Source organism: Phodopus roborovskii, unplaced genomic scaffold, assembly GCF_943737965.1.
Source record: "Phodopus roborovskii unplaced genomic scaffold, PHOROB, whole genome shotgun sequence".
Taxonomy (NCBI): Eukaryota; Metazoa; Chordata; class Mammalia; order Rodentia; family Cricetidae; genus Phodopus; species Phodopus roborovskii.
In genome coordinates, this window is record NW_026125184.1 from 27,476 (window position 1) to 43,193 (window position 15,718).

Genomic DNA, 15,718 nt, shown 5'->3' on the forward strand with positions numbered 1-15,718 from the left:
ATTTATTTATTTGTATATTTATTTATTTTTTTGGTTTTTTTAAGACAGGGTTTTTCTGTATAGCATTGGCCATCCTGGAATTTGTTCTGTAGATCACGCTGGCCTTGAACTCAGAGATTTGCCTGCCTCTGACTCCTGAGTGCTGGGATTAAGGGTGTGCACCACCACCTCCAGCTTCTATTACTGAAATTTCTTACCTGTCTGTCTTCACATCCTGAGTAACACCCGACCCTTTCCCTGGGTCCTTGTACTAATCAGTGCTGCTGTAGAGATGCTGAGGCATCGAATCCTCTGTATTTTCACATCTGCCATTCTCATGGGAATTTGGAAAACAGGCATCTTTACCTGCTGAGCCACTGCACCTTCCCTGTCTGTCTGTTTCCAATTATGTCGTAGGGATTCACTGTCTATTTTCCATACCTTTTTATCGGAAACTTCGTTATGTGTTTCTAAGGACTTAGTTTATTTGCAGTCATTTTATTGTTAGAATCTGTTAATAAATGCTCCCTCAAACTAGTTCTCAAACATTATAAAAACTTTTGCTTCCTCCTTCCTCTCCTCCTCTCCCCCTGTCCCCCTTTCCCCTTCTCTCCTTTTTAAGGACTGTTCTGGGGGAGGGAGTCTTAGTTCAGTATGGCTCTGATTCACAGCTTAGAAGCCTCGGCTGGTTTCAGAGGGGGTCCTGGGAATGTTTTAGGCTGTAAGTTCAAAGCTGGGAGCTGCATACATAAAGTTGATGACTAAAGCCATGAACTGGGCAAAGAGCCTAGTGAGTGAGTCTAGGTGGAGAAAAGGGAGTGGTCTGGAGGACAAGGCATGGGACCACTTTGGATGCAGTCTCTGAGGCTTGGGGGAGTGGGTTAGGAAGACAGAGGGAGCAGCTGGTGGAGGTGGTGGCAAATGGAGAGAAGGCAGGTGAAGAGTCACACACAGAGGGGAGGGCAGCTGGGTCAAATGAATTTCCTCAGGTGAAGAACAAAGGACCGAGAGATGAATGCAGCTTTGGCTCCTGAACCACAAGTGACTGTGATAGTTTCCAGGAAAGACAGTTAAAACATCTTCCCACATCCATGCCCTCCTCCATGAATGCCAGACACATGTGTGTGTGCATGAGCATATGCACACATATGTTAGCAGAATCTGCTGTATGTTCTGGGTGCACTTGCACAGCTAGTCCCTGAGCTGTCCCTCAGCCTGGTGAGCGGGAGGTCAGTGTTTTTTAATCAAATGGGGGCCTCCTATTTGGGGGGAGTTGAAACACCAAGACTTCCAAAGTTGTATGGTCAGGACCACGTCAATAGTAAGGTGGCCCGTGCCTCTAGTGTTTAGGACTGTGCTGGGTTTGCATCTGCATGCATTAGCTCAGGTCTCCCATTCACCCCTTGAGTTGGATATCTCTTTTTCCAATTTAATGTGCTGAGAGGTTCCTGAGACATTACATTTAATTTTTTTATTTTGTCATTTACTTGTAACATTTCTGAAGCTTTCTATCTGAGATTTCATAATTCTGTATTTTTGTTGTTGTTCTTGTAGAAAGGGCCAAATAAAACACCGGTAGCAGCCATCTGCCTGACCAGCTTGGTGACCATGGCCTTTGTCCTTGTGGGTCAGGTGAATGTTCTGGCGCCAGTTGTCACCATCAACTTCATGCTGACCTACATCGCGGTGGACTATTCCTTCTTCGCCCCTCTCCATGACTCCCTGCAGTCTCCCCCAGTCTCCTGAAGCGGTGCCCAGGAGAAGGTCCAGATGCTCTGCCCTGCTCTGAGCACCTGCTCCAGGACAGGGCTCCCAGCTACGGCTCCGGCACCCCTGCTGGGAGCCTCCGAGGGTACCCTGCTAGAGTTCACCAAGGACATGGATCAGCTGCTCCAGCCCACAGAGAGGCATGACAGTTGTCAGCTTGGGTCAAGACAGGGAAACTGGGTCCCGAAGAGGCAGAAGGGGAAAAGCAAGAAAGCCGCCAAGCGAACCCTGCGAGATAGCTTCCTCTTGGACTTGGGGTCTCTGTCCTTTCCTGCAGGAGCCTCTGGCGGGTTGCCTGCTGCCTCCTGGGAGGAGCAGGAGTCCCATCACAACCAGCAGGCTTCTAGGAGTGAATCACATGACCAACTTGTCCCAGATCCGTGCAACCAGCCTAGAGGGAATGGAGAAGGTAAGTGCTTTGGAATTGTGCTGGGGACTCCTATTTTGGGGTGACCACTATTTGCTTCCCGTAGCCCAGTTATTATACCCCAGTTTCCGTAACTTTTGGCAATTTTAATATTTATTTCAAAATGTTAGAATTTAGGTGCCAGTTAAATTATTTATAATTCTACCCTGTTATTTATACACTAGCTCATTTTAGACACAATTTCTATTTGCATGTATAATAGCTAGGGGCCGTAGTTAGAAACTGAGTGTCATTTTCCTTTTAGTTAAAATTCAGCTGAAGCTTAAACGCCGCGAATCAGACTAAGTTATCCTTTGCCGGGGACCCTTCTGAATGCAAGGACTCACTGGGTTTTGTCGGCAGAAGAGGACTCTCTTAACACAGGCAGCAGGGATGAGGGGTGGTAGTAAAAAAGAGTCTAGCATTTCTTAAACCTACAAGGACAGTGTCACAGAGAAAGTAATTATAGAACATGAGACATCCCGAGGGAAAGAGAAAACATCACCTTTGAGGACCTGTCATAGCCTAGTGCTGTATATCTTGCTATAGTTTTGATCCAGAATGTTGTCCAAAGGTCCATGTTAGATGCATGTCCCCGGGATGGTGCAATAGTATTATTAGAGCCTTTAAGGGGAGGGTCCTAATGGGAGGTCTTCAGGTCGTCGGTGGTATGCTGCTCAAGGCCATCTGGGGCGCTGGTGCTCTCTTTGTTCTCCTTAGCTCTTTGGCCCATGATATAAGCAAGTTTTATTCTATCACACGTCCCCAACATGGTAGGATAACTCTGCTACAGGCCCAAAGCAGTGGGGCCAGCTAGTCATGAGCTGACACCTCCAAAACCCTGGGCCAAAACAAACCTTTTTGCTTTAAAAGCTGGTCAATTAACTAACTTTCTATCATGATGACAACATGCCCGAGAAAACGGCTTAACGGGGAAAATTTTATTTGGGCACCATTTCAGAGGGTTCTGTCCATATCAGTTGACACCATTGCCTGTGGCAAGGATGAGGTGTCACAGCAGAAAGGCACAGCAGGAGAAGGCTGCTCACCTCTCAGCAGTCAGGAAACAGAGAGGAGAACAGAAGAGAACCAGGGACAGGATATAACCTAGTAACACACTGTCCAGTCAGACCCCACTTCCTAAGGGCCTATTCAGTACAGACTCATCAATGAATTAATTGATTCAGTCACCCCCCACCCTCCACCCCACCCCCACCCCCTGCCAGTAGCTCTGCCTGGCTGGGCCAAGCCCTCAGCAGATAAGGCTTTTAGGAGGACACTTCCCTATTCAGATCATAATTGATTGAGTCAACCATCTCTTGTGTTTGTTACAGCAACAGAACCTGACTCATACATGTCTATCACTTCATGTAGTATAATAGATACCAGCATCTTCCTATTCACAAATGAAGACTTCCAGTGAAGTCATAGACAAGTTTGAGCAGACTCTTTGCACAATTTGATATCACGTGATCTCCAGGTGACTGTGTGTGTTTGATGCCTACATACTTTGCGTTATGCCATCTCTGTACAGATAGGCATGGGCAGAGGATGAGACAGAGGTCATAGAAAGAGACATCTAAAAAAGAGCATTGTGTTCCCCTACCAACTAGCTTTTCCTTCTTCTAACTTGGTGTAACACTTTGAGTGGTAGGAGTGTTATTAAAACATAAAGCGTTATTTTATTTTGATCAAAATCATAAGTGTATAGTTTAATAAGTCAAATGGCATTAAAAGTCACACTGTCAGAAACAGTGGTTCCCATATTCTCATACTGTCCTCCTTTATTCTTCACAACCCCCAGCCCCACACTCCCACTGAAGAACTTAAGACACAGCTGAAAAGTTTCTTCATCTGTTAGCCTTTCTGTGATTAGATAATATATTTGTATTGCTCCCCTTTTTTGTTTGTTTGTTTTATGAGTCAGAGTCTCACTGTGTAGCCCAGGCTAGCTTAGAACTTGTAGACCAGGCTGGCCTAACACTCACAGAAATCCCCTGTCTCTGATCCCTGGGCTCTTGGGATTAAAAGTTGTATGCTACTATGCCCAGTAGATTATAAACAATCCCTTTTCCACACATCAGAGCTAGCGATGTGTGTGTGAAGAATTTCCAGCATTATGAATTTTGGGGGTAGGCAGGAGGACTTTCACACTCAAAACCACAGGTGCCAAATACACAGTTGTATGGCATCAGCTGCAGCTAGAGTTCAGGCATAAGACAGAGGACATGGCAATCTCAAAACCCTCCTCAGACTGGGAACTGGAGAGTTGAGGAAATAAAGACACCAGGGAACTCTCTGGAAATAATGCTGGAAGGTGCCCACAGCTTACTGTTCATCATGAAGGGAATTCAGAGCACAGCAGCAGTATTCCCCAGATACATACCATCTTTAATGTCAATGAGACTGGCTCCCGAGTCCTGACCTCACTCTCTAGCCTTCCCAGATGTTTTCAGAGATGCATTAAAAAAAAATCTTAGTTAAAATGCACTCAATATATAATAATTACTATCTGAGCCATTTTTAGCATACAGGTTAGTGTTATTAAGTATATTCATGTTTTAGTTAGATAGCTACTACCATTGTCATTCCCTTCTGATAAAACTGAAACCACATCCATAAATCAACAGCTGGCATTCTCTTTCAGTGAGCTCAGTGTTGGGCAACATATGCTGCTGAGCCTACATCCTTGTCTTACATTGACTCAGATCTCTGGAGTTCGAGGCCACCTGGTCTCACAGAATGAGTTGTAGGACAGCCAGGGCTTCACAGGAAAACCTTTTCTCAAAACAACAGCAGCAACAATGTTTTTGTTAAATGGACACAAGCTAAGTCACTTGGGAAGAGCCCTCAATGGAGAAAATGCCTCCAGCAGATTGTCCTATAGATTAGTTAATAATTGTTGTGGGAGAGTTCATTTGGGTGTGGTGTCACCCCTGGGCAGGTGGCCCTGAGTTGTTTAAGAAAGCAGGCTGAGAAAGCTACAGGAAGAAGCCAGTGGTCAACTCTCCTCCACGGCCTCTGCGTCAGTGCCTGCCCCCAGGTTCCTGACTCGAGTTCCTGCTCTGGATTCCCTTCAAGATGAACAGTAAGCTGTAAGATGAAACAAATTCTTTCCTCCCCAAGTTGCCTTTGGTCCTAGTGTTTCTCACAGCAATAAAAAGCAAGAACAATGACTAGTCCCAGTTTGCCATCTCTGAAGTTTTAGGACATTTCCTCCTACAGCCTCTTAGTCAGATTTTTTATTCAGGAAATATAAAGAACATTCTCATGTTCTTTAACCTGGAGACTGAAATGGGGATGTGCAGGGGTGCTCTTGACTTCAGATTTAGAGGGCTGAGGCTGAGGAGCTCCTTATTTAAAACAAACCTGATGAATCCTCTCACTAATTTCTCAATGTCTCCGGTTCCCTAAGGACAAGTCCTTTCTATCTTTTTAGGTTATGTTTCCGTGCTTTGAGATCCCAGGGTCTCACTATATAACCCACATTGGTTTTACAATTATTATATATCCAAGGCTGGCTTTAAATTCAGCTGGGCTTCCCAGTGCTGGGATTGGAGTTGTATACCCAACAACACCTTTATCTCTTTGGAGATTTCCTCCTCTCTCCATCATCCATCATGCTGATATTGTATATATTTTTCTTTATTCCACAGCATTTTCAAGTATATTATGTTTATTTCTTTAGTTTACTTTCCAACTTTCTTTTGCTGGGAAACTGTTTTTTCTGTTCTTGACAGAGCTAAAACTACATAAGACACGTGAGCCAGCTCACTTCCCAGGGTGCTGCACACACAGACTCTGGCCCAGCCAAGCCTCCTGCTGCTGCTGCTGTTCATGGATTTCCTTGATAATTTTCCGCAGCTCTGCCATCCCCCCCCCCCACCTTGTTAATCAGTGCCCTGGTTTCTTGTCATCGTGTTCTCTTTTCTGGAACATGTCACAAATTTCTTTCCCAGTTTTTCTGGTGACTTGGGTTTTAAATGTTGCTTGCTGTGTCAGTCATAATGAGGCTTGATTACCAGTAACAAAGTCACAAGAGAGTAGTGATTTAACCAGCCTCCTACAAAAGAGCCCGAGGTGGATGCAGCAACTCCACAGCCCTGAGTGGCTGGATTCCTTTTTCTTTGCCACCCACACTTTGCAGATTGTCTTGTGATACAAGGTGGAGCTGCTGGAGCCTTGCCCTTACATCACATCCAGGCTGTACAAGAAAAGAAAGGAAGAGGCACAAAAGACAAGCCTCCAAACTGTGTCACATGAGGCCTTCCTCGAAAGCCTGTTCTGCCTCCCATGTTGGTATTTAGTCACATGATGTGGCTGATACAGCCTGCGAGGCGGGCTAACAGATGCCTTTTTCACCCAGTGTATTGCTGCTTATAGAATGATGCTTGGCTTTTGAGTTCTTCACCAGGAAGGGGGTGAGGTGGAAACCACCAGTCTGGGCTACGTTGGTCTTTTTTAAATTTCCAAACATTCCAGTTAACCTGACTTGTCTTTATCTTCATTTTTTCTTACTTTGAATATTTTCCATTGTTTGTTTTATGGATATAACTGGTTCTATTGTATCCTTGACATATATCATTCCTTTTCCCTGTAAAAATATTCCTGCTCTGGAATTTGTTCCTATTTTGTCTAGATTCTTTTCCTTTGGTATCCCCAACCATCCTCTCCCCTCCCTCCCTCTCCCCTCCCTCTCTTCCTTTTTCTCCCTCTCCCTCCTTCCTCCTCTCCCTCCTTCCATCCTTCTCTCTTTTATTGCAAAGACATTTTCAAAACATAGTTTTTTTTTTTTAAATATATCACATTCCTATCACAGTTTTCTGTCCATTATCTCCTCCGAAGTGTTCCCCCTCCTCACCCATCCAACTCCACACATTTTCCTTTCTCTCTCTAGAGGACAAATGGCCAATAAAAAAAACCAAACTAGAATAAAACAAAGCAAACAAACAAGGGAAAGGGGTGTGAAGAAAAAGCATGAGAAACACACACACACACACACACACACACACACACACACACACCCCCCCGCAAAAACTGGGAACCATAATAGGTAAGCAACAAACAAACCAGGAAAAATGCTCAGACAAACCATTAAGAAACAAAAATGCCCCGAGTCTGTTTTGTGTCATCCGTCTATTGCAGGTCCTGCCCGCCCCCCCCCAAATGTGGTTTGTATATCCAGTGTAGCTCTATGGCTCTATTGAAGAAAAGGAAACTTTCCTTTGCAAGCTGTTATCAGTTGGAGATAGCTTCTGGGTTAAGGGTGGAGGCTCATGTCTGTTTCCCTTCTCTGTGCTGTGACCCCATCTGGCTTGGACCTGTGTAGGCCCTGTGCATGTTGCCACAGTCTGTGTGAGTTTATGTGTGCATCAATCCTTCTGTGTCTGAAGAGAACGGTTTTCTTGGTGTCTTCCATTCCCACTGGACCTTACAATCTTTCTGCCTCCCTCTTTTGCATGGTCCCCTGAGTCCTAAGGAGAGAAAGAGGCTTGATGAAGACTAAGTGTTCCAAGGCCTCTTACTCTCTGTTCAGTGTCCTGTTGTGGGGTCTCTGCATTAGTTCCCATCTCCTGAAGAAGGAAGCTTCTCTGATGATGGATGAGCAAGACACTGATCTATAGGTATAGCAGAATGTCATTAGGAGTCATTTTATTGCCATGTTCCTTTAGTGAAACAATAGTACTCGATTTCCCCCTAGGTCCATGGCTTACCTAGGCTCAAGTTCTTGGACCCCCAAGTGTTATCAGGAATAAGTTCTGTCTCACGCAGTGGGTCAGATCAAATCAATACGTAATGGTTGGTTACTTTTGTGACTTGTGTGCCACTATTGAACCATCATAATATGCAGACAGGTTACCATAGGGTTAGGAATGGGATTGTTGTTCAGCTTTCTCCTTTGGTGGTGTGCAAAATGCTATCCAGGACCATAAACACTAGTCAGTAGGGATTAAGGCTCCACTTAGGTACCAGCTTGACTTATCTGCATTTAATGTGTTACACAGGTGTTGTCTTCAGCAACAGGGCCTTACGGTCAGTTTGTGGAGAACAGCAATAGCCTTGGCCAATGACTTAATGAAGTGTGACCAATTCCTAGCACTGAATGTTTTACTTGGTGGTGAGAGCGTGTGTGTGTGTGTGTGTGCACCCGTGTGTGTGTGTACCCCTGTGTGTGTGCCCGGGTGTGCCTGAGCTCCTACTGTAGCAGGTTTCCTCAAATGGCCCTTAGTGTTACTGCCTCTCCATATGTTCCCTCCCTTACTCCCTTTTTGGCTACCTCTCTCCAATTAATAATCCTCCTGTTCTGGTCTCTCTATAACTATATATTCTATTTCCCATATATTAAGGGTTCATTTCACCCTGCCTATTCCCTTACTCTATACTTAACCTCGGTTGTTATGTAGATAGTAGCAATTCTATCAAAGGCTTAAAATCTAGCATTCAACATATAAGAGAATACATACCATATTTGTCTTTGGGGTCTGTGTTACCTCACTCAGGATGGCTGTTTTCTATTTTCTATTCCAATTTTTAGAAGCTGGATAATATTCCATTGTATAAATGTAGCACATTTTCTTTATCTATTCGTCTGTTGATAGACACCTAGATTATTCCCAATTCCTAGCTATTATGAGTAAAGCAGCAGTGAACATGGATGAGCAAGAGTCTCTGTAGTTGAGTCTTGGGGGTAACTAAGAGTGGAACAGCTGGATCTTGAGGTAGATATGATCTCAGCTTCCTGAGGAACTGCCACACTGATTTCCACAGCAGCTGTGCAAGTTTGCACTCCCACCAACAGTGGATGAATGCTCCCCTTACCCCATGTTGTGGTTTGAAAGAAAATGGCCCCCGAAGGAGTGGAGGTATAGTCTTGTTGGAAGAAGTGTGTCACTGTGGAGGTGGGCTCTGAAGACTCCTCTATCCTCAAGCCATGCTCAGTGTGACACCCAGTCCACTTCCTGTTGCCTTCTGATCAAGATGTAGCCAGCATCATGTCTGCCTACACACCACCATGCTCCCCACCATGATGATAATGGACCAAAACCTCTGAAACTGTAAGCTACTACCTCAATTAAATGTTTTCCTTTGTAAGCATTGCTGTGGTCATGGTGTCTCTTCACAGCAATAGAAACATTAACTAAGCCTTTGATCCCAGCCCTTGGGAGGCAGAGGCAGGTGGATCTTTGTGAGTTTGAGGTCAGCCTGGTCTACAAAGCTAGTTCCAGGACAGGCTCCAAAGCTACAGAGAAACTCTGTCTCAAAAAAAGCAAAAAACAAAACAAAAAGAAAAAAAATAAAGAAAGAAAAAGAAAGAAACTTAACTAAGATACCCCACATTCTCTACAGCATGAGCTGTCATTTATTTTATTGATCTTGTCCATTCTTGCTGGTGGAATATGAAACCTCAAAGTTGTTTTGATTTGTGTTTCCCTGATGAGTAAGAATGTTAAACACTTCTTTGAGTGTTTCTTAATCATTGTGTTTCATTTTTTCGAGAACTCTCTATTAGTTCTGTACCCTATTTTAAAAGAAAGATTTGTTTATTTAGGTACTTTATGTGTATGGGTGTTTTGTCTGTATGTATATTTTCACAATAGAAGAAAGCATCAGATCTCATGTGACTGTTGTTATAGATGGTTGTGAGCCACCATGTGGTTTCTGGGAATTGAACTCAGGACCTCTGGAAGGGCAACCAGTGCTCTTAACTTCTGAGCCATCCCCTCAGTCCCCCATGCCCCATTTTAATGTGGGTTGTTTGTTTTTGTTGTTTCATTTTTCAACACAGGGCTTATCTGTTTAACCCTGGTGGTCCTGGAACTCACTCTATAGACCAGGCTGACCTCAAACTCAGAGATCCACCTGCCTCTGCCTCCTGGCTGCTGGGGTGCTGGGATTAAAAGTGTGGACCACCACAACCTGGTGGGTTGTTTCTTGATGTACAGGTTTTTGTTTTGTTAGGTTTTTTTAATCCTTTATATATTTTAGACATTAACTTTCTATTAGAAGTATAATTGGTAAAGATCTTTTCCCATTCTATAGCCTGCTGCTTTGTCTGAATGATGGTGTCCTTTGTCAGACAGAAGATTTTTAGGTTTATGAGGTTCTAGTGTCTGCACTATTGGTGTTCCATGTAGAAAGTCTTTTCCCATGCTAGTGAGCTAAGACTTTCTTTGCTACCAGATTCAGAAATGCTTAAGGCCTTATATTGAGATCCTTTATCCATTTGGATAAAGTTTTGTGCAGGATGATAAATATAGATCAATTTGCATTCTTCTACTTGGCAGCCATCCAGTTTGACCAGCACCGTTTGTTGTAAATGCTATTCTTTCCCCCTTGCGCCTCCCCCCCCCCCAATGAGTATTTCTGGCTTCTTTGTCAAAAACCAGGTGTCTATAGGGTCTTTAATTCAATTCCATCGATCAGCATGTCTGTTCTGTGTCAATAGCATGCTGCTTTAATTATTATAGCATTATAGACTGGGAATGGTGTTACTTCTAACAGTTCTCTGATTATTCAGGATTGTTTTAGTTGTTCTGTTTTTGTTTGTTTGTGTGTGTGTGTGTGTGTGTGTGTGTGTGTGTTAGTTATATAAGAAGCTGAAAATTGTCCTTCCATTTTCTGAGACTACTTGTATTGGAATTTTGAAGGGGATGGTTTGAATCTGTACATTGCTTTTGGTAGGACGGCAATGTTACTATATGAATCCTGCTGTAGATCCATGAGCATGGGGATCTTTCCATCTTCTGATATCTTCCTCAGTTTCTCCAATGTCTGTAAGTGTTTAGCTTACAAATGTTTCACTTACCTTTCACTTGCCTGGTTAGAGTTGCCCCGGTCAGTATATATATGACAGACAGACAGAGACACACAGAAATAGAGAGGCTATTGTAAAAGGCATTGTTTTCCTGATTTCTTTCTCTCTCATTTGTGTATATGAAGGCTACTAAATTTTTGTGTGTTAATTTTGTATCTTGCTACCTTGCTGAAAGTGTTTATCAGCTGTAGAAGTTTTCTGGTAGAAATTTGTAGGGCCTATTATGTATTCTATCATACCATCTGCAACTAAAGATACTTTGACTTCTTCCTTTTCAATTCGTATCCCTTTGATAGCCTTCAATTATCTTATTGCTCTAGTTAAGACTTTAAGGACCATGCTGAATAAATATGGAGAGAGTGGACAACCTTTTCTTGTACCTGATTTTAGAGGAAATGCTTTGAATTTGATGTTGGCTATGGACCTACTGTAAATTGCCTTTATTATGTTGAGTTATGTCTCTTGTACCTCTGGTCTCTCCAGGACTTTTATCATGGAGGAGTGTTTGATTTTGTCAAAGGCCTTTTCTGAATCTAATAAGATGATCATGTGGTTTTTGTCTTTCAGTCTGTTTATATGGTGGATGACATTTATTGATTTAGTTATGTTGAACTGTCCCCACGTCTCTGGGAAGAAGCCTTTTTGATGTGTTCGTAGATTTGATTTGCAAGGATTTTATTGAGAATTTTTGTATCTATGTTCATATGGCAAATTAGTAATTTTCTTTATTTGTTGTGTCTTTATGTGGTTTTGTTTCAGGGTAACTGTATCCTCATAGAATGAATTGGACAATGTTCCTTTTGTTTCTATCTTGTGGCTAATTTGAAGAGTATTGGCATTAACTCTTCCTTGAAAGTCTGGTGGAATTCTGTGCTAAAACCATCTGGCCCTGGGCTTTTTTGGTTAGGAGATTTTTAATGACTGCTTCTATGTCACTGGGGCTTGTAGCTCTGTTTAAGTTGTTTATCTGACCTTGAGTTAACTTTGGTAAGTGGTACATATCAAGAAAATTACCCATTTCTTTTAGATTTCCAATTTGATGAAATACAGATTTTATTTTTATTTTTACTTTCTTTTGAAACACAGATTTTCAAAGTATGGCCATATGATTCTCTGGATGTCCTTTTCATTTCTGATTTTGTTAATTTGTATATTCTATCCCTGCCCTTTAGTTAATTTGAATAAGGGCTTATCAACCTTATTGATTTCCTCTAAGAACCCTTGATTCTTTCATTGATCCTTTTCATTTGTTTGTTCCTGTTTTATTGATTTCAGTCCTAAGTTTGCTTATTCCTTGCTGTCTTCTTGTTTTGGTTGTCATTTCTTCTGCTTGTTCTAGAGTTCCCAGGTGTATTACCAAGATTTTACTAGATCACCTGTTTTTCTTTTCATGGTTACAACTAACATATGCTTGGCCTTCTATATCCATGGTCTACATCTGTAGATTTACTCAAATACAAAAGAAAAGTATTTGGGGAAAAAAAGTTAAGTTGCCACTGTCCTGCCTTGTATTTAGTAATCAAACTTTATTATTCTTTTTAAGCCTTACTCACAAAATAATCAGTTTAATAACTAGTTATGCAGCATTCATTGCATTAGGCACTGTAAGTAATGTAGACATAACTTACCATGTTAGAGAATGTGCAGGTTCTATGAAAACACTGCATTTCATATGCGGGATGTGAATTTTGGTATCTATGGGCATCCTGAAACAAGACACAGTGGGGACAGACAACTGTCCTAAGAGCCATTTGGGAGCTTCGGGAACCTTACTGCAGAATGGCTGGGAACAAGCTGGCCTCTTCATTGGCTCCAATGTGAACAGCCAAAGGCTTTCTCTAAGCCTCTTTTATTCCTTTTGGGTATAATCTGGGGATGGAGGGGGTGGGAGACACAGATGGCCGCTTGCATTCTGGAAGTCTACTGAGACAAGGGATTTGGCAAACCCAGACCTTCAGATCTCCCCTCTTTGTGGTTCCTCTGTGTCAAGCACATACACAATGGCTGGATTTTTTTCAGAGGATGGGAATTGCAAAAGCAGAGGTTGGTCCTCAGCTTGCTGGGCAGAGGAGGGTCTTAGTCCATGGTGGAGGTGGAGGCGGTCTATCATCAGCCAGCTGGCCTGAGGTCTTCTGAGGTCCTCCTGGGGGAATGGCGTCTCTTGCCAGCCATCTGTGGGGCCCAGAGTTCACCTCTTCTGCTGCACATAGGCTACTGTCACTGTGCCTTCACCTTCAACGACTTCTGTCTCCACACTCCGCCCTCTGTTTGGGGTTTACACTTGTTTCCGTACCTTTGTGTCTCTGTTTGGGTTTTCCAGACAGACATGGTCAGTCTGTGAGTTTAAACAAATTTGTATTTATCTCTTATCTCTCTGTTTATGTGTGTGTGCTCATTTGGCACATGCAGGTGCAGAGGTCAAAGGACAATCTGCAGGAGGGATTGAACTCAGGTCATCAGGCTTGGCAGCAGATGCCCTTTCCTGCTGAGCCATCTCACTGGGCCAGCCTGTGATTTTTAATGGGCACTACCCCAGCTGTCCAGGCTTCGCAATGCCACGGCCTTGGTTGACTGTTCCCTCTGTCTCCCTCCCTGCTACCTTTTCCTTGGCGCAGCCACTCCTCATCTCATTCTTGGACTTTTGCCAAGTCCCCAAAGTAGTGTCCCACCTCCAGACTCTGCCCCTCCTCCTCCTCCTTGAACTGCCCATGGAATGACTTTTCCCTATTTCTTAGAAGCCTCTGTGGAGTCCCAGGCCTTCGGTCAGAAGTCCAGCTTTGTGTCATAGGCACAGCCCACCCAAGGATGGAGCAGCTGAGCCCACGCTAGGGCCCTAAATCCATCCCATTCTCATTGCACTCCATCCTGCCTTTCCTAGCCTGTGCTGTCCCTCAGACTTTCACCTCCCCCTCCTTTCTCTATTTGGAAAACTCTGACGTTTAAAATCCATCTGGCTTTTAAAGACGTTCACCTCTTTTGAGGACTTGGAGAATTTTTCCACTGCAAGCGAGAATGCTTGATTTCTAGGAGACGCCTAAGTCCTTATCACATTATGTTAGACATTTATATCAGGTTTGTTCCCAGTCATATTGTTCCCCATTCATCTGCTTGTCTTAAGGAAAACAAACATTCATTTTCTTTCTCCACCATGACCTTGCTACACCCCTGGATTGCACATTGGGCCTTTTTACATTTGTATCCATCACTGTGTTCCCTCTCGGTCCAGGGGATGAAGCAAACATTTGGTCAGGTTTAGTTAAATGGATGAGCAGTTGAACAATTGAAACCCTGGTCAGTAAACTAGGCAAGAAGAGTTAAACTGTTAGACAAATGCAGTCTTTAATAAGCCAAATGCCATCAAATGGTAAGAATGAATCAGAGTCAAATATTCTTGACAGCATGAGTCAAAGATAACTTGGGAGTATATTTTATACCTTACATACACAGAGTCCTTATTTATACCAGCTGGGCAAGAGAGATACTTCTGACTTTCATCATCAAAGAAAAAAAGAAGCTGATTAACTAGAAATAAAAAACATTTGTACAACACAGTGTCACAGAAGGGAACAATTATCCTGCCAAACACAACTGATAAAAGCAAACCTAGAGTGTATTATCTTTAAAAACAGGAAGGTCAGGCCCCAGTCTTCTCAGGTCAGGAGACACGAACACACAGTTTACATTGGGCAAGTTTGGTGCCCAGATTCATTCATGTCCATTCAACGGAGTTTTATTCTTTTATTTTCTTTTATTGAGACAGGGTTTCTCTGTGTAGCCCTGGCTGTCTTGGAACTCACTCTATAGACCAGGCTGTCCTTGAACTCAGATCCATCTGCTTCTGCCTCCCAAGTCCTGGAACTAAAGGTGCGCACTACCACTGCCCGACTCAGAGTTTTATTCTTAGGTATATATTGCCAGTACCTAAAATTAGCAATCTTGTTGGGTGTGTCCTCTGAGACTTCACAGCAAGAAGCCTTTAATATGAATTGTTTCATCCCAATGGATGATAAAACTGAAGCTTGGAGAAGCTGGGCACTTCAGGGTATGAGCAAAGGCTTGCCTGACTTCAAAAGCACACAACAAAGCTCAGTGGCTTAGAGAACTGATTGCTCTTCCAGAGGACCCAGGTTCTATTCCCAGCACCTACATGGCAGCTCAGAACCACCTGTAACTCCAGTTTTGAGGACTCTGGTGCCTCTGCAGGCACCTGCATGCTTGTGGTACACACAAATGCATGCACACATACACATACATTTAAAAATGCACAATACAAAAGTGCATGCTACTTGCTGAGGTACCTGTTACGAGCTAGTATGTGTGGTGCTGATTAAATGAATACAACCTAAATAACTTTTTAGATGTCACTGCAGCTGTGTGTGCTTGCCCATGCCTGTCATCCCACTACACCTGTAATCTCAGCATGCAGGAAAATGCAGGAAGATTACTAGGAATGTGAAGCCAGCCTGGGCTACTTAGTGAGCTCCAGGCTAGCTTGGCATGCACAGTGAGACACTGTCTCAAACAAACCAGGACATATCTATTAGTGTCAAACAATTTAAAGACAAGGTGCATGCCCGTTAACCACATCAGTTATTTCATTTTTCTTGGACCCATTGATTTTAAGGTTTTGTTTTCTCATCAAATTCAAGAACCTGTTGACCATTATTTCAAGTGTTTTCTCCAGCACTGGGTTTCTCTTGTCTTCGTGGAACTTGCCTTGCATGTCTTTGGTCCCTGTCATTGTCCCTCAG

The 15,718-nt window shown here is 43.2% G+C and overlaps 1 protein-coding gene across 1 annotated transcript in view; it reads left to right on the forward strand.

Moving 5' to 3' along the window:
* Positions 1–15,718, forward strand: part of LOC127226642 (solute carrier family 12 member 8-like) — a 58,579-nt gene that overhangs the window by 19,034 nt on the left and 23,827 nt on the right. The window contains 4 exon segments of the mRNA XM_051190706.1: positions 1,534–1,686; positions 1,688–1,738; positions 1,740–1,822; positions 1,824–2,155. Coding sequence (XP_051046663.1) covers positions 1,534–1,686; positions 1,688–1,738; positions 1,740–1,822; positions 1,824–2,155 — 619 coding nt within the window.